General features: G+C 44.9%; 1 protein-coding gene across 1 annotated transcript; it reads left to right on the forward strand.

Annotated features, from left to right (window-relative positions):
• Nucleotides 1-1,212: 1,212 nt before the first annotated feature.
• Nucleotides 1,213-15,948, forward strand: CNMD (chondromodulin; the record flags this gene model as incomplete). The annotated part of the gene is made up of 7 exons (XM_082052156.1): nt 1,213-1,284; nt 1,620-1,751; nt 4,183-4,323; nt 6,898-7,011; nt 9,503-9,656; nt 10,750-10,952; nt 13,828-15,948. 7 exons carry the CDS (start codon nt 1,213-1,215, stop codon nt 14,041-14,043), a joined length of 1,032 nt encoding a protein of 343 aa, XP_081908282.1. The 3' UTR covers nt 14,044-15,948.
• Nucleotides 15,949-20,098: the final 4,150 nt, after the last annotated feature.

Below are 20,098 nucleotides of genomic sequence, written 5' to 3' on the forward strand. Positions count from 1 at the left end.
TGCAAAGAAAGATGCATACTTTGAAAAAAAATTGCTGTTGCAGAGCTGGTTACCATGGGCACTGCTCCAGAGTGAGATGGAGTCCCATGTGCCAAGGTCTCCCCAGTTTAACAGAACCTCTTTCTAGTGCTGTTGCCTGTCTGGAAAGCCAGAGCTGAGCCACCAAGCAAGCAGAGCAAGGCAGGGCACAACCCAAAGTCCCTCCTTCATGATCTTTTTGAAGTTAATATTTTATTTTTCACTGCTTCCAGCCTTACAAGGGATACTCTGTGACAATGACAACCCCAAAGCGGTCCAGCACTGTTTATTTTTCGGAGGGCACACATGGCCATAACCATGCACATGTAGGTACAGGCAGGATGTCCATGTGGTGCATGAAGGGCACACAGACATGGAGAAACACACGGACAGATGCACATAGCCAACTGTAGCCTTGTGTTTAAGCCTCCCATGGACAATAATAGTAAGAGCAAAGAGATGCAGCTGAACATCCATTCCAACCCAAATTCCTCTATGATCATACTGTACTTTAGATGCTAAAAAAAAAAAAATCATCTGAACATCATGAGTGACAGGAAACGTAAGAAAACCCAGGGATAACTTCACTTTAGAGGTCAAGCCATTAGGTGACTATCACATTTTTAAATTAAAACATGGAATTTCCCCCCATGATTTGCCCCCACTGAGCCTGTGCCAGGCCTGGGCTCGCTGCTCCATTTGCAGGCTGTGCCCAGCCTTGGCAGGGGGCTCAGCTGGAGCCAGCGCTGTTTGCTTGTGCCTCACATCGAGGTGTTTTGCCGAGCAGCCACCGAACAGCAGCTTGTCAGCTTCAGCGCCTGTGAATTCCTGTGGCAAGTGTAAAAAAGCAGTTTAAATTCTGTTCTATTTTAAAACCTGCTTTTTATAGCAGTTGTCACCTCTCCGCAATGGCATGCGAGGGTGGGGGGTTCTATCCCCGACACAATCCCTGACTTCCCCATCTCTAAAACTGGAGACTAACCCTCGGGAGTGAGGGGGCAGCGGGGCTGTTATGAGGGTCACAGCCTCGCGTTGCTCCGACGGCTGCTGGGCAGCTCAAAGGACTCATTGTGCGTCGGGAGGGGGGCGGTCCAGCCTTCCCCGTCGGGGCCGGGGCGGGCCGGGGCGGTGCTGCCCCCGTCGGGGCCGGGGCCGGGAGCGGAGCCCGGGGCAGCTCTCCCTTTCGCGGCAGCCATGGCAGAGGGCTCCGAGAAAGTGCCCATCGCCCGTGCTGGGCCCGAGGATGTGGAGCAGTGCCTGCCCCCCGTGAGTGCTGCCGGGCGGCACCGGGCGCGACGGGACGGGACAGGAGGGAAAGGGATGGGCCGACTGGTAGGGACGGGATGGGATGGATTGGATCGGGGCAAAACGGGTCGGGTCAAAGCGGATCAGGATGGGTCGGGAGCCAACTGGTCGAATCCGATCAGGATGGGGATGCGGTGGAACTGGGGATCAGGATGGGACGCTGCGGTCGGCACGGCCGGGACGGGGACTGGTCGGGGCCGAACGGGCGTCCCAGGGCGGGGTCCCTGGGGAGGGGGCAGAGGCTGTGCCGGCGGATGGGGCTCCGTGCCCCGCACTCAGCACCGCGCTCTCCACAGGCGTACGCGGCGGCGGCCCCCGGGCCGGGGCGGCTGCTGAAGGCGGGGGCCGCGGTGCTGATCGCCGGAGCCCTCCTGCTCCTGGCCGGGGCCATCGGAGCCTTCTACTTCTGGAAAGCCACGGAGCGGCAGGTGAGCACATCCTCACATCGAGGTGGGGGGGGGGGCAGATTGAGCTGGTGGCATGTAAGGAGGAGCACGGGCTAGAAACTGTTTTTGCGGAGTCGATAAAGAAGTCTTTAAGCAGACTTTTTTTTTTTTTTTTTCCTCCCATGCTTTAAAAACAAAACAAAACAAAACAAAAAACCCTGAAAAACAAACCTACAATCATTATCTTCGCTGCCTGCTTGGATGGAGCCTCCTGGAAGCACATTTATTAATGAACATGAAACGTATCTTTGAGAGCACAGACACTACATTGATTTCTGCTTGCAAATCCTCAGCAAACTCAAATCCCAACAAGTCTCCAGGGATTCATATCCTGGGCAAACTCCAGCTCTCAGGACAAAAAAAGCATTGAAATGTGTACATTCCTTTTTCACATCATCTGCATTCTTGGTCCAGATCCTACCTGGACCCTCAAACACGTACTGCTATATTTAACCCATTGATAGGCACCGTTATTTCACTCCAGTGGTTTGTATGGCTGTGCATACACATAGGCATTTTTGGTCAGCAGCTGTGGAGCAATTTTTAAAGTGATGCTGAGTTTTATCATCTACATTTTTCTGGGGTCCATAAAAAACCCTGTATGCAAAGAACAGAAATGAGAAGCTGAACCCAACTTCAGAACATTAGAACAAGTTTATATATTAACTTTCCTTTCTATTTATATAGGTTTTTGGTTTAAGACATTTGAAAAATGATGGTGCACTTGTGAACGTAACTTGCTCCGTGAATGCTTTTAGTATCTTTGAATTTACTTTGGAAGAAGGTTTGTAGCGCCTCCAGCCCCACACTGGTCCCTGTCAAGGAGAGCCTTGTGCAAATCCCAGCAGCCAGAGCCAAGTTCCCCCTGTGTGATGCACCCGTGCACAGAGGGATAATTCAGATAATCAGAAAGTACAAGGTTTTACACCAAAAAGACAGGACATGTTGCTGACCTCCAGGATGTGCTGTAAGAACCATCTGCTTCTCTGGACTTCTGAAAAAGGAAAGGGACACAAATGGATAGGTGGGCAGGGAGGGGGCACGGTGTGTTCAGCTCTGACAGGTGAGTGCACTGGCAGACCACAGGACAAATTTCCCCTTTTTTATTGCTCCTGTCATCTAAATTCTGCTTTGCAAAATGTGTCACATTCCAAGTTGTCATTAAGTTTCTAAGTTGATCTCCAGGTGAAGACCCTGGGAAAGCCTGGAGTTATTTTTCCCAGCTGTCTTCAAACTCAGAAAGCTACACTTGGCTTGCAAATGTTTGTGCATTCTCCCTCTGTAAAAAATTATATTTGGGGTCATTCGTCACAAAATTGAAGGCAACTTTTTAATTGTTATTATTTTAAATCTTTAATTTTTTCCACAACTGACAGGGCTAACAAAGTCCCAACTCTAGTTCAGCCTGCAGCAGGGGAGACCATGTACATTGGTCTGATTTTATGGACCACGTTCAGCAGGAGTCCTAGACAGCTGAGAATATGAGACTGAATCTGTAGAACTGAGGAACCATAAATCTTTACCACCTTAGACTTTCTTGAGCAAAGGTGAGAGAAGAAGAAATTTGTCTCTAAGCTGTCGGTGTAAATTTTCCATTAAAATGCTGTAAGGCTCTTTTAAGACCAAAAGTAAACTGCTTGTGCAGCACTTTTAGCAGAGCCGCATGAGAGAATCACAAAACCCCTCCACAGATTGTGGTCCTCCAGCAAATACAAATCACGCTGCAGCTTTCCTCATTGAAAACAGGATAAGAGCAAATACGCTGACAAGGAAAATACAAGTCTATACAACTTCACATCCAATTTAAATGAAGTTCACATCCACTGCAAGGTAGGAAGCATGTTCATACTCAAGACGAACCCATTTTCCTGTGCCTCCGCAGAACATCCTGAAAGGTAAATAGGGGTTGGCCTCCTCCAGGGTAGGATGCTCACTCCTGCTTTCCTTTGGAAATCATACCAGTAAAAGCAGCAATTCCTAAAATATGACACAGAAGAAGGTTTTGAAGTTGGAGTGAGCCTGGATGTGGACATGATGCTTTTGAAGAAAAACTGTCCGTACTAATAGATGCGTGTGTGGCCCCTGAGCTCCCCAGAGGAGGGACCTCAGGAGGTTTCTAGCCCTATTTGCTGCTGGGGGGTCAGAACAGGTTGCTCAGGGCTTCAACAAGCTTGGCCTTGAAAACCTACAAGGATGGAGAACGCACAACTGCTCTGGGCAACCTGTTCCACTGCCAGCCTGTCCCAACTGTGAAGTGTTGCAGTGGGGTGGCCTTGGTTGTTGGAGAGTTATCTAATGCCTACAGAAATAAAAGTTAGGAGCTGAATAGGGACATGAGTCAGATCGATCCATCCCCTGGTGTAGGAGGAAGGCAATAAGCAATTACTGAAGTGTGCTCTTCTATCAATTCCAGGTGTACAACGTTCACTATACTATGAGCATTAATGGAAAGGTACAAGACGGATCGATGGAAATAGATGCTGGAAACAACTTAGAGACATTCAAAACAGGAAGCGGGAGTGAAGAGGCTGTTGAAGTTCATGATTTTCAGATTGTAAGTACCTCCACCCTTGTCTTTCATGTAACACGCTCCAGTGCTGGACTTCCTAGGGATACCCTGCTCTGCCTTGACTTCTCTGGCCCAGTGGGTCTCGGGTTCCAGCCCCCAAACATCCACACAAGCATCAACGATCTCCCAGCTTGCTTTCACAGCAAGCCGGGCAGTTTCCTACAAAACCAAGTCTAGAGTAAGTGCCTTTTGGGGACCAGTCACGCCAGGTCCCTCTCCAGGAAGCAGTATGGATTAGGCTGCATCAGATTTGGCTCCACATAACACTTGGCATTTTCAAACCGTTGAACAGAGCTACAACATGTTCTGACAGGCTTGTGACACAGCCCCTGCCTGATTTCAGATGATTTTAACCGGAAAACACACCTCCCCAGAACATCACCATTTTAGGAGCACAGGATCAACACAGTAAGCCAAGTAGGCACCAAGTAGGAACCAAGGAGACACAACGCTAGACCTGGGCAGCGTGCTCTGTCCTGAGATGAAGGATGGGAGCTGCTCTCCATAGCTTGGCCTGGGTTCATCCCCAGGGGACAGGATGGAGGCACCTAGCATAGCTTATGCATCCATGCACCGAACCCAGGGTGCTGGGCCACTTGGGCTGACAGCAAACACACGCGGCTACCCCAGCAACTTGCCTGTGGCTGCTCAGCACAGAGCCTGGATTAACAGATGCTGAATCCCAGCAGAGCTCAATAGCTCAGGTGGAGTGATTCGCTGAGCTGTACCACCTCTGAGCGACGAATGATACATCCAGGTGATGTTGCAGAAACCTATTTACAGGGCCCAGATCCTGCAATTTATGTTCTCAGGTGTGAAACACTCAACTTCAGAGTTAAGCACTCTGCAAGTCAAAGCAGCATCTAAAATAAAAGCTCTGCTGCCACAAAGACTTGCCCAGGGCTTCTGGAGCAGTCACTTTCCACCTGCTGAATCTAGGAAGGCAAGGAAATTCAGCTCCTTGGCTTCTCAGCAAGTGCAAACAAATCCATGCCAGGAAACCCAGGACCCCAACTTGCATGACAGCTGCAGTTCAGCCTTCATGAAACTCTTGTTAACATCACCATAGCAACATTATTAGCAGCTGAATAAGTGCACCCACAACGAGCTCTTCTGCCATTGCTGTTTCACATCTGCACAAAAGCACCAGCCCGCTGGAGAGATGTTCGAATTCACATTTCTTCCACGTGTGCTGCTGATGAGCTACTGCCTGTCGCAGCCGGGTCAGAAATCAGCTCCCAGCACCAACCAGCTAAAGGCACCTCCCAGGGACAGTGCCCGCTCGTAATGACAGAGGGACAGGGGCAGGCTCAGCGAGAGCAAAGGGATGCTGCCAGTTGAGTTTTGAGCCAAGAAAGCACATAAAGGAGAAATAAATTGAAGAGACGTGCTTCCAACAGCCAAGGACTTACATTAGCAGCTTTGGATTCACTGGCACTGCTCGAATGATTACACGGTCAGTGAAGATTTGGATTTGGCAATATTAGGATGCTCCTACCACACTTGATGCACCACAAAGCCTCGTTCCCTTGTTCACTCATCCCTGCATAGCCATCCCCTGTCTCTCTGCTTCAGAATTAGTCATTTCGTGTTGAAGGGTGTCTGTCCAACTGTACAGGACTTGCAGGCACACAGGATGCAACTCAGGTCCCTCGGTACCATCCATCCCAAACTGCACTAGATGCCTACAGCACCCATGATGTCCGTGCCCCCTGCCATGGCAGCCAGAGGCCAGGCAGAAAACCAGTACATCTCCAATAATATTTGTATTTAGGTGGTCGAAGGAAGCTCTCAACCTGATGCAAATTTTGCCATCTACAATGAGGTATCTAAATCCATTAAAAAAGAGAGAGCTCTTTTTTAGGTATCTGAAAATCTACAGCAGAAATAGAAAAACTACAGGCAAGGTTCCCCTGCCCAAATGTTGATGCCCAAGGTGCTGGCACAGAGCTGGCAGAAATGACCCCAGACTTGCAGGAGAGCTGGAGCCATCTGGAGTTGTTGGGATACCCTTCTCTTACAATTGGACATCCATGGTTTGGGCAACTGCACTTCTCCCTCATAGGCCAGATGAAGGCAGTCCCACACACAGATTTCTGCACCAAGTTCCCTGTCACAAGCTTCCCCTTGCTGTCATCGTCATTTATGTGTTTAAATCGGACCAGGCTGCCCCCATATTTTTGTAAGTCTGTGTTGTAAGGGCACCGCACCACCAGCTAACACAATTTCAAGGGTGTCTACGTTAGGTGCTAAGTTGTGGTTCAAATCGTGTCGACTAATTCCTTAACACAGCGAATCCAAGTAGCCTGCAGCGGGTACAGAAGCACTTACATAAAACACCCCCATCTTTCAGAAATCAAGCGAAAATTTCTAGACCCATTTGACCCAAGCTGTAATGCTAAAATGATGAGGGAGGAGTGGTTTATTGCATCTGTTTTTGAATAAGATTCAAGCTTCAGACTGAAAATTTAACAGCACTTTTAACAGAGCTCGAGCGCTTTCTTGGGGGCGGTGGGGAGCTGGGGGGCTGTGCGCAACCCCCGCCTTCTGCTTTTGCAGGGCATCACTGGAATCCGTTTTGCTGAAGGAGAAAAGTGTTACATCAAAGCTCAGCCAAAAGCTCACGTCCCCGAAGTTGATGCTATGACTAAAGCGAGCCTCACATCTGAGCTGGTAAGGGGTGACTTTTTTATTTTTTAAACCCAAATCTTTATATAGAGAGGGTCTTAAAGCGGTGTTTAAATGCAAATAAAAATGACATTTAAAAAACCCTGTGGACAGTGGTGGGGTAGGATAGCTGAGGGTTCATTGACTGATTGCAAGGGGTCCCTAAAGGGAAAGAAAAGCAAAACTGGTGTCTGAGGTGTCACTGTGTCCAGGGGCTTTGTGAGAGGCTGCAGACTGGGGAGAGGGGGAAGATGTGGGCCAAAGTCCAGCAGATCCACAGGAGACCTTAGTGACAAGAGCATCTGCCTGAGATCAGGAGATTCCTATCAACGCTCTTGAGCAGAGCCATGGACTTCATCATTTAAGTCCTCTGAAGTAATCAAAAAGAGGAGAATTGTGGAAAGTATTATTGGTTAAACGGGTTTTATAAAAATGGTTTAAAAAAGTTAAGAATTTGTCTTCTTAAATGGCACCAGACTTCATTTTAGGACTTTGTGCTAACTAGATTTCATGGAATGTGCATCACAACCACCACAGAAGCTGCAATTCTCACCCAGATACCATCAAAATCTCCCCCTAGCTCACCTTTGTAAAAAAAAAAAAAAAAAAAACCCTATTGCTTTAGGTGTGCAAAGTTTCCCAGAGCTCAGATCCCCAAACCCATCGGTCCCACAGGAGCAGCTCTGGTGACCTGAGCAGGGGCTCAGCCACCAACAGGGCAGCACAGGAGATCCACATCCCTTTTCCCTGGATTTGCTCCACTCCCAAAAAAATAAAAGCAGATACAATTAGCTGGGAGAGAGGAACCACTAAGGCTGCACCCACCTGTAATGGTGCTTTGATTACTGAGCATCTACTTTCTCTAAATGCAAACAGGAAGGTAACAGTGATGTTGCAGACTCAGCTGAAGTTGGTGGGATTTCCCCCCATGATGGGGAAGAGATCTTGCCCAAATTCCAGCCAAAGCCCTAGATCTTTCCTGCCTTGCCTAAGGTCAAGGTTTCAATTTTTCATCCATTATCCTAAATAAGTCAAAAAGTTATTTCTCATTTTCTGCTTGGCCACAGTAACCCTCTTTCCTTGTCCTGTTTTCTGTGCATCTTCTCCAAAGATGCATCACCTACACAAACACTGCAATAAATTGTACGCACTGAGGCCACCAAAACAAGGAGCGGATTTAGTGCTGCCATTGGGATATTGACCTTTCTCTGTTGCTCAACTTTCCATGTTAGATGTATGATGGGGATGGCAAAGTAGTATTTACTTTTCTAGAACAAGTTCCCTCTCTAATACACATGTATTTAGGAGAAAGTATGCATATGCCATTATCTTACTATACTTATCATAACCGACACTGCCTATAAAAATGGGTGATTAAAATAAGCTTTTATAGATGCTCAAACTCTGCCTGCTTACAAGTCAGTATCATCTCAAACAGAAACAAAAGACATTTTTATTTCTGAAAACTAGATTCAGATATTTCTAATGCTGATAAAAGCTTAAGTGGGAGAAGAAAGAGCACTTCTCACTAGACAGTTTGGATAGCAAACTTAAATGACTTGAGACCTACAAAAGAAATCAATAAACACATTAAAGGAACAGTAACTCAACAGAATAAATTGATCTAGTCAGTTATATAACAAGTTTTGATGACTTTTATGGAAGCAATTTAGAATTTTAACTTTGAAATCATACTGGTTTTCACGATTCACAAGTCGGTTTTCTTTTAATATTTCACTGTTGCTATAAAATACTTACACATTTTATGTAAAATAATACTTTGAACTAACAACTTTAAAGAATCAATCACTGGCATTTTCCTACATTACTTTGAAGATATGAACCAAAAACCTGCAGGGTACACTTCAAAAAGGCAGGCTCCTTTAACTCGCACTTCCAGCTTTTGGTCAATTGAATTGCTTTCACCAAACGAGACCTTTAATCAGACGGATCACATTGACTTGAAACTGGAAGCTGGAGCAGTTCTCAAGCTATAATCTTCTCCAAAACTTCTGAATAAGGTGTTTATTTGATTTTTTTTTTTTCTCTATTGTAAATATAGTTATCTCTTGGGAGTACATCAAATGAGAACAGGGCATGATAAAAAAGATTAGAGTCTTGTTTTCAGCTGACGTATTTCATCGCTGCTCTGCTGAAGGTGTTAAATATTCAGTTGCTATCACCTGAAAAATCTGGTGGTTTGGGCTAAAAGACCTTCAACACCTAGTCCTTGTACGAGGGGCAAAAGCCGTCCAAGAGAGAGACAGGTGAAATCTAAGTCCCAGCAAAGCTGACAGCAGTTTTGCCATTCATTTCCATGGTGGCAACCTTTACTCAGGCTTTGGCTCAGTACAGTCAGTTCACGTTCACGAAATACAAGGATGCTCGGTATTAGCTGCAGCGGATGATTATACAGCTTGATGCTCAAGAATTAACAGCGAGCAGGCACATGACTGTTCACTGAGCTAGCAAAGGATTTATGCTCTTCTGTTTGCAGGAAGATGAAATCATGCCTGTGAGATTTGACGAAAACTCCCTTATCTGGGTGGCTGCAGACGAGCCCATCAAGCATAACAGTTTCCTAAGCCCCAAAATTTTAGAGCTTTGCGGGGATCTTCCAATTTTCTGGCTGCGACCGACATATCCCAAAGGTAACACTTCTTGTATTTGAAAAGTTTGCTATCCCTCTCTTCGCCTAAACAGCTTCCCCAGATCAGGTATGCCATACCAAGACTTGCACATCTGGGAAACCACACTTACCCAGATGTTTGGTGTTCTCTAACTGCCTTTCCTCAAGACAATTTACATAACCCATAAGGGTGACTTACTGTGAGACGAAGCATTGCCAGAGAGGTCAGCCTTCTACAGAAGGACAAGACAATAGCTTAAACTAGTCCCAAAATGTTTTGGCAGCTCACACCAGATAACAGGAACACCACACCTGGCCAAGAGTTAGGGAACCAGCAAGCTCCTGATCTGGGACCATAGCCTGTCATCTTTCCCACCCTGCTTCTCCAGAGGATGTCACTGGAGTGGTGGGACAAGATACTTTAGGTAGGCAACTGACAGGTGAAGTTCATGAGGTGTTGGAGGCTGTCTCAGGACTGATGTACTCCCATCACCCACAGCCAAGCTTTGCAAAGGTGTTCAGGATTCACAAGGGAGATGGCAACTTCTCCAGATAACTTCCAGGCCTGGGAGGAGAGGAGAAGGCTTGAAAACATTTACTCCTCCTTGGTCTGTTGATTCCAAACTGCCGGTATTTTCCACTCTTATTATGAGCTTTTGTATCCCACTGGACAACAAAAGAGCAGTATCAAAGCTGTCCAGAAGCTGTTTCCATCACATTCTCTCGCTGCCCTCGAGAGCAGGGCACCGGCCTGTCACAAAAGCACTTTAATAAAATGAGATGCATATGACCGGTCTTGCTAGCGCTGGCAACTGCTGCCAAGGTAACACCAGTGACCATGCGGAAAGTCAAATACAACCCCAAACTCCTCACACCCATTTTGCCTCAAGGAGAAAGCGAGGGGGTAAAAAAGGGAATCTCACAGCCCTTTGGACTGACATTTGCTGCAGTTACAGCACAGGAGGCAAGCAGCTCCCATGGCGATGTTTATCAGGTTTGCCACCACACGGTTTCATCTTTCCCTCTGCCCCCTTCCCTTTTTTAAATCACTGAAACCAGTGTGTGGATAAAACAAGGAAATATTGAAGATTATCCTCTTGTGATTATTTCATCAGCTAACCAAAGGAGAGAAATGAAGAGAAACAGACGCCAGACAGAATCGAACTTTGATGCAGAAGACTTGGAAGCTGCTGCTGAAGAAGTAAACACCAGGTCACCCACCACACAGCTGACTCAAGAACTTGATCTCCAACCTAATGAAACCAGGCCAATGGGGCAAGAAACCGATCAAACGCTTAATCCAGACAACCCATATAATGTACGTATTTGCTCTATAATCTCCTTTCTACGTATTTCTCTATAATCTCCTCTCTACGTATTTGCTCTATAATCTCCTTTCAAAGCCCAGGACTGCTGTAGGCAGGTAGTACTGGTGACAGGGGGTTTGTCTTTTTTTTTCCTCTTAATTTACACAGTCTTTGCCTGTTCAGTTTTTCTCTGGAAGAGGCTTGTAAAACACCTACTGAGTTCAAAACAAGTCTACTCCTGGTTTTCATCAACTTCTGTCTGAAACAAGCACAAGTGTTTGCAGTGGCAAGTTTATGGCAAATTGACCCCCAAGTTGCTTTTCAGGGTTCAGGTCCATAAGCAGCACTAGAGAGATCCGACAGGGACAGCACATTCTGAAAACAAACCAAAGCTCGTCTTGATCAGACAGCTGAACCCCATAACGTACTGACAACGTAAAGAGAGAGTCCAGTACCTAGAAATGTACTTTGCCCCCAAATAGAAATTAACATCAGAAGTGACTCATTAATGTGACTTCATTCATGTTTATAAATATATAAAGGGTGAGTGTCAGGAGGATGGAGCCAGGCTCTTCTCAGTGACAACCAATGATAGGACAAGGGGCAATGGGTACAAACTGGAACAGAAGAGGTTCCATTTAAATCTGAGAAGCAACTTCTTCTCAGTGAGGGTGCCAGAGCACTGGAACAGGCTGCCCAGGGAGGTTGTGGAGTCTCCTTCTCTGCAGACATTCAAAACCCACCTGGACGCCTTCCTGTGTAACCTCATCTGGGTGTTCCTGCTCCGGCAGGGGGATTGGACTGAATGATCTTTCGAGGTCCCTTCCAATCCCTGACATTCTGTGATTCTCTGATTCTGTGACTACTGTCGAGGAAAGCAGTGTCAGGTTGCAATGAGATTAAGGTTAGGCCAAATAAATCTGTTTTCTCAGCCTCTCCTCTATGATGGTAAACGGCTGTGGTCTAGCAAATGATTCACAGAGGAGAACCTGTTCATAGACGGCAACAGTGGGCGGAGGATGAGTCTCACAAAACTTGTTCTCGCTCTCTCAAGATGAAGCAGCCCCCAGAAAGCACAGAGATGCCGCCCCGCTGTGTCCCCACACCTTTGCCGCGCTGCAGCAAAAGCGGCTGCACAGTAGCACCTTCCAGTCTGCTGCACCCGCGCCAGACAATTTGCACCCACCATTTGGTGCAGCAGGAGTAAGTCATTTTAATACAACACTGTCAAAGGATAAATGCCTCCTGCTTTGGAAATAAGTCCCAGCTTTGACTTGACATTTATGCAACAGCGGGAGATCATTATACTGTGACAGCGTTCTGCCGAGTTGACATCCCTTAATTAAACTTAAATTAATCACTCCAAATAAAGTGGATCCAAATCGACTCTCTCACGAGGTCAGTAAAACAGCAGCGGCACTGGAATGTAATTTCTCACAGCTACTAAGTGACCGTGTGCATGGGGTCCAAGCTGCCATGTCCCTGCAGGGCAGTGGCAAAACAACTGCTGCAGGTCCCCTCTTCCAGCCAGAGGGACCCTGGGCCAAATGGAGAACATTCCCATCAGATATGGCCACCAGATGTTTCCTGTGCAACCTGCTCTGGTGAACCTGCTTATTGGGGGGTTGGACTAGATGATCTCCAGAGGTCCCTTCCAGCCCCAACTGCTCTGTGATCCTGTGACTTCCCTCAGCCTGCAGGGCAGGATTCACCTTTACCTGGTTGTTGCGTAGATGCCTCCATCCAAGCTTTCTTTAGAGGCAGATTCAGTCAATTCAAAGGACCGTAATTATACTGTGGGTCTTTCCTGTAGGATGAAATGACTCCTCCCTAGAACTATTTCTCTTCACCTACTGTGAGTGGAGTCTGGATGATGAGCTCAGGTGTAGAAGGTCACATTGCAGATACCCAAATTCAAGGATGATGAATCCTGTCCAAGGGAACAACATTCTCCCTGCTCTCAGGGCTGGGGGCCCAAATGACACCAAGCTGTCACTGGTGTTCTGTACAAGCCCAGACAAGAGACGGCACCGTCCTGTGCCTCACCTTTTCAGTCTGCTGCTGGTTTTCTGAATGAAAAATGCTCAGGTGAAAAAAATAAGCGTTACTTTGGCATTTGCTCTTTGCTGCTGCTTTTTTTGAAATAACACCAACAGGAGAAAAACAAATGAGTTTCAAAAAGCAGAATATCCAGGTTACTTATCTTCCCCAGAAAGGAGGAAAGGAATTTGGAAGGGTGAAGGTAAGAGCCTGCTTTTACATATTTTATGTGTGCCTTGCTTCATGTAACTCCTTACTGTCAGATACAGAACAGGCACAATTCTCACTGTCCACAATGCACCTAAGTGTGGCAAAGGGGATAAAAAAGCAGACTGAAAGATAAAAGAGAAATATTCAGAGAACTGCAGAGTAATGGAAACTGAATAGTTTCCTGGAATGGTGTAAAAAAGCATTAAAATACAAAAATTAAAACCAAACATTAAAGACACAGCATACACTTCAGACATTGTAATCTACATAAAAGATCCAGATAACTTTCTTGAAATCTTTTCCATTGCAAATATTTAAAATTTTGGAGTTTACTGCTGTTGGATCTTTTGCAAGGACTGTAGAAGAAATATAATGAAGTTAGAGCTCCCTGTTGTTTCTTTCCATTTTACACGGGTGACTGCACCAATTCCACACTTCTAAAAAAAAAAAAAGAGCAAGACAAAAGAAAGAAAAAATAAAGCAAGATGCACAGGGTCAGTTAGTGGGAGTTCTGTTAACTTCGACAGGACTGAGACTTCAGTTTTTACCTTTTGTAGGGTTAACAGGAGCATCAGTACATTCTGCACTCTCTGGGAATGAGGGCACCGGGATGACATTTAATATTTTACATTTCAGCAGCTGGAAGGTGAAGGGATGGCTTTTGACCCCATGCTGGATCACCTGGGCGTGTGCTGCATTGAATGCAGACGAAGTTACACACAGTGCCAGAGGATTTGCGAGCCTCTCCTGGGCTACTACCCCTGGCCTTACAACTACCAGGGCTGCCGTACCGCCTGCCGAATCATCATGCCCTGCAGCTGGTGGGTCGCTCGTATCATGGGCGTTGTGTGAGAAAAAGCAACCAGAGCCTTGACAAAATAAGCAGGGATGCAACGAAGACAAACTGGTAAAAGACAACAACCAAAGCCGCAGTACCAATTCTGGCCTTTAAATCAAAGCGGGTGTTACTGCACCAAAAGCAAGGTAAAGGTATTAGAAACTGTAAATAAACAAACAAACAAAAAAATCTTAAATTAAAATTCCATTAGCTTCACAAATGACAAGGGTATGGTAGCACTTACTGAATTAAAAAACTAAGCCATCCCCAAAAAAGACAATATTAAACTTTGCCCAGAAAGTGGTTTAGCAGTCCAGAAGCTTGCTCATAAATCCAAATTCAGCCTTCATAACAAAACCCTCTCTCTGAGCTAGATGTGAAAATTTACGTCCAATTAGGCAACTAGCTCAACTTGTACATCTGGGAGTACCTTTCATCCATGTAGCTTACTTAAATAAATCACAAGTTAAGTTGCTCCCCGTTGCTATTCATACCAAGTTGCCAGGTCATTATGAATGGTTATAAACCAATTACAGCATACCTTTCCCACAAAGCTGCTCCGGGGGACACGGGAAAGTGCACATTGTGCTAAATCGGAAACAAGCGGCAGGAAAAGGGGCCGCAGAATCAAAACCCTTCGCACATCCCAACATCAAAGAAGCCCCAGCATCAAGAATCTTGTATCCACGATACCGCTGTAGTGTCTAACAAGTATCTGCTACCCAGCTACTATGGCTAAAGTATTTACATGCAGTTGCAAACCAAAGAGGCTCAAGGCCCTTCAGAATCTACAACAGCCACTGTATTTATAAGTCCTTGAACCAGACACTTCTGACACAGAATTACAACCCTTTTTTATTCCACATGGAGAGCGGGCACTGATGGTAGTGCCTTTAGCTTCACTGAAGCTAACCTCCATTCCCTGCAAGAGAAAACGCTCAAGAGGAAGGAGAAAAACAGGGGGGAAAAAAACAAAAAAGGAGGGGGGGAGTTTCTAACCTCACCCTTGTTGCTTAAGCAAACTGCAATTATTTGGATTGATCCTATTAGGTATTAAATCTCTAAGGAAGGTACTAAGCTCAAACACTAAGCTGGAACGACTTAGTATTTCTAGCCTTGGAAAACAAGGATAGAGGTGCCTGAATCCATACTATACCTCTCAAACCCTACCATTGGGTTTCTGGAGCCATCTACATGGGTTTTATAAACAGAACAGTCCAATTATTGCTTGAAGTTCACTTTCTGGAGCATTCGTTTTTGTGACTAAACAGTTCTCGAGATGTTGCAAGCCTGGTAATGTTATTAACACTGCATGACACAGAGAAAAAAAGGAATTAATTTGACATAATCGTGGCTTAAAGAAAATAAAGACAACCTCATGTGGAATGCTAAACTGCGTATCTAAAAAGCAAAGTGTTAAATGAGAATGAGATGAGAATAGAATTCAGTATTTTGTTCTATTTTAGCTTTTTTTAATATAAGCTTCACCTTCCCTTAATCTGAAGAACAGACTCGCTTTGAAATATTTAAATTAAAAACTTCTTAAAGTGGGATTTCAAGGCCTGTTAAATTTGAGTTTCTGCTTTTTTAAATGAAAATGACCTTGATCATTATGTTGTTTTAGAAGTACGTCATTCATATGCTTAGAAAAGTTGGTATTCCTTTTTTTTTTTTTTTAACTGCAGATTAAACAAATACATTAAAAAATGGCAATTGCTTTCTGTGGGGTTTTTTGATGTAGAAAGAGTAAACAGTACATTTATGTACATGTTCATGAACCGTCTGGAGAGGAAAACAAGGGGATCGGCGAGAGAAAGACTAAAGACAAAGAGAAGGAAGTGAGACTGTATATGAACTAGACTGCTGCTGTCTTTCGCATCTAAGGCCATCCTGAAGCAACCCATAACCTGCTTCTCCATCTTCCCCCTCTAGTATAAAAACACCAAACTTTACAAGATGCTAAAAATGATCACATCTGTGGTTTGCACGTCTACACATTCTTAACAACGTTAACTCTTCCTAGCTTGTACCAGACTTGTGGGCAGGTTAAAGCACCACAGGCGGCACGTTCACCTTGAGAACTCTTCTGTAGGCACCGGGCCGAGAAAGCCCCAGCCATCACAAGAGAAGCAGATACGCTTACACAGCCTGGGACTAGTAAAATTGCCAGAGCTACGATATCGTCCAAGTATAACACAGAGGGCACAATTCACTCATTTCCAAAAGATACGCAGCAGAACACCTTACCCAACTCATGCCTCAAGTAAGCAAATTTTTATTTTCCTATACGTTGTATTCAAAGAAAGAAAAGAACTCTTGCTGTGGCAAGGTTGAAAAATCTTATTTAAGTGTAACATCTAATTTTGAAGGAAACGTTCTGAGGCAACGTAGTGATGACAATAAAACCAATGATCCAACGGTATGAAAAGACGCAACAATATTCCCCACAGTGCTGGCTCAGACTACAGTTCTAACTATCCACAGCAATCCTGTTCACTGTTATACAGCATTTACTAACAATCTACTATGTCCCCCACGAACGTAATGCCTTGTACACTAAAGATGTTACAAAATGTCTGGATCTGTAGGGTGTTGAAGGGGGGATGTTCCTTGAATCTGACCCTGCAGTAGCAGAAACCAGTTGAAAACCTTCCCTTGGCCAAAGTTGAGGTGGGGAGGAAAGAAAGAGGGATGAGCTTGTCACCAATCGTGTTTCCCACCACGGGTGAGTGGATGTCAGAGCACTGTAAATCTACTGTCCTTAAAACTTAATTACCCATGTGATTGTGTACTAGGAGGATGGCAGGGCAGATTAGAACAGAAAAAGGGGATAAATTCAGGCTGGTGGAAAAGAGAACAGGCCACAAAGCCACAGGGTTAAAAATCCAGTTGCAGGCAGGAGTCATCTATTTCCTGTATCTAAACCCCCTTTCTCCCCACTTAGAAGGAATGAACCCGAGTATCTCCTTTTGTCCTTTTTGATATGGAAATCATCCTCCACTTGTATCTACACTGAGGTAGTAACAATAAACTGGGAGGCATGGAAGTGGGGGGGATCTGCCTCCCATGTAACACTTCACCCCTACTGTAGCACAAATAAATTTCAAGAAAGTTTCAGTGAAGAACAGATTAATCACTTGCTCCATACAGTGCAAAAAAATAAAAGTAGAGAAGAAAAAAACTACAGTTTGCAAAGGACAGATTGCTGATTGGCACATCAGGGTGGACAGATACTCAGAAAGGGCAAGAGTTAGACTGAACCAGGAGCATCACCATCTTCTGCTTCTGAGGGGCACAACCGATCTTTCACAAGCACCACACGTATATCAAAGATGAGGAAGGCAGCCTTACACTACAAGAGACTGATGATTTCCTATGACCCCCAGAACAGTAGCAGAGAGTAATCCCATCTGTAGTATTAAACAAGAAAGCTGCTGTTCTCTCTTGCTGTCCTGTTCCTGTCTTTGCAAGTCAGAGCACCGAGGTGAAACTGCCCAGGTCTTCTACACAGTACTATCCACAGATGACCAAAAGGTTTGGAAAGAAAACATTAAGACAAGTTTGAAGACAATTAAAACATAATCCACTCTGTCCTTACAGGCGGTTCTCTGCCTCCAGCCAACTCATTGCCAGCGCTGCAACAAATTCTGCTCACCCTCTCTGGTCCAGAAGGAAATTCCCTGCATCACTGGTGCCCTTCAGAGCCTCTACTCAACCTCTGAGCTCCCTGCCATCTCTCTCTTGACCTAGGGCTTCTGGAACCATTCTGTGCCTGTGTTTTGTCAACAACAAAACATATACAGCTCACGAAGCACCTTCCCCTCACCTTTGAGGAAATTTTACCTACTGCATTAATCCAATCCCATCCCACCAGAAAAATCCCAGTTCCCTGCCCCTAGGCAACAAGAGCTGCTGTTATTGGTTCATCTGCATTCTAAATTGGAACACACATAGATTATCTGCCTGTGCTCAAAAACATGCTAGAACTATGTTTAGACCTGCAAACTTGGCTTACAGGATTGAGATGGACAGGGAGGTCTACCGCTTGATTGCTACAAGTTTTAGCCTGAAGCTAAAGCATTATATTTGCATTACATATGCCTCAAGAGTACATAAGTAGCAATGCACTTTATTTTACTTTTTGCCTTAAGCTAAGTGAATTGAATCCCAAAGCAATGAAACAGTACCCACTTAATAAAAGAATACATTGTGCTTATCTGAGGAAATGTTCCCATGGTCTTTCTGTAAGTGAAAGTAGACAGAGGAACCCCTACTGTGTTCTCTTCAGTAAGTAAGAACAACCTGATTGGCAGAAAACATCCTCAAGTTACTTTCTCGTTTCTGTTTAAGAGATTTTTATCTAGGCTTTTCCCACAGCAAGTCTTGGCTAAGCGCTGTTAAGTGCTCTGAGTGACATTTATAAAGCAAGGCTGGCCAGCAGACAAGAACCTGATTTTGTGACAAAGTGGAGCGCTCAGACCTTTGTCTTCATTCTACACTGGAAAGGAAGAAACGCTTTTAAGAGCATAAATAAAAAGCAGCAAAGCACTTACGCAGGAAAACAGAGTTAAAGTCCCTGTTCCAAATCAAGTCAACTTCAATGTTAGCACCCCATACGGATGGCAAATGCTCTGGATATTGAGCAACTAGCTACTTGGAATTCTCTGAAGGGCAAGAAATTCCCCACTGAAGCTAACAAATCTTTACTGAAATATGCCATGAGTATACCCTTTCAAAAACTCATCCAAGAAGCAGAAATTGCTCAAGTCAAGACACACACAAAAAACTTTAAGTTCAATCTGTCTTCCTTCATCGTATTCAAAGATCATGACAACACTTCGTTCCAAACGTCATCAAATTGGAGCTCTGGAAAACATGAGTCCATTTTGAAGCTAAAAGTGATTCAAAAAGAAACCACTGCCCAGCTTTGCCCTATAGGACAATGATGATGTAAGCACGTCAAGAAATTGCAGTTACATCAAGACCCTAGTCATAGTCTACATAGTCTTTATAGCTACGGCATACATACAAAAACAATCTCTTTTTAAGAAGTGTGAGACTTTAAAATCTTGGTATCTATCCACTGCACAGGTGTAGTAACAATACTAGGAAAAAAAAACACTGCACTTTCCCACCATCACTGTAAAACCTGGATACCTAGTCCTCAGGATGAACAGCATACATCCTTTCTTCCTCCTCCTTAGTTTTCTTTTACATACATTCATTACTGGAACAGCTGCAGACTTCACTTGTCCTATTAAAACACCTGTTCTAACAGCCTTTATATTTTACCAAGCTCATCCAATTCTCAGTGTAGTAAAAGAACATCTCAAATACAAGGAAAAGAGACAGCATAACAAACAATCTGGAAAAGCCTATATAATTAGGACTGCAAGGAAAAGCAGCCAACTTAAAGCAGCATCCAACGGTCAGCGAGGAATGAAGCGGCTTTCAGGGGCCTGCCAATATTTGCAATTCATGGAGTTTTCTAGAATCTTAGAATATTCAGGTGTCTCTGAATTCCCAAGACAGCAGCATGTAGATGAGGCAGGTTTACCACAACTGTTTAAGTTCATATCCCTTTCAAAGAACCACAGAGTTGGAAGGGACCTCTTGTCCAACCCCCCCCTGCTCAAGCAGGGCCACCTGGAGCCAGGTGCCCAGGACCATGTGCAGACAGCTGCTGAGCATCTATAGGCCCTTGCAGACTTGCCTCCAAGCATAGGCAGTATTTCTTACATTTCTGAGTTCTTCTTCTGTAAATACTGTTATTTAAAATTTAATAATGATGGGAGAACTGATGGAAACAATGAAGGACCCATGGGCTGTTCTCTAAAATATAAACAGTTTCCAGCATTCTGAAATAAGAGAACTTAAGGCAACTGCTAGCTATCTTTGATTTCAGGCAATTGCAATACATCTTTCTTTTTGAATACAGAACACAGAGAACCCAGTTCTCTGTAGAAATTTCCAGCCGCAACTGTCTCCCATCACACATGACTACAATTCAACCCAGCATCCAGGCGGAAGGACTCCGCAAGCAGAAATCTTGTGTGTGCATGAAGAAGA

The sequence above is a fragment of the Streptopelia decaocto genome (assembly GCF_964273445.1).
Source record: "Streptopelia decaocto genome assembly, chromosome: 1".
In the NCBI taxonomy this organism is placed as follows: Eukaryota; Metazoa; Chordata; class Aves; order Columbiformes; family Columbidae; genus Streptopelia; species Streptopelia decaocto.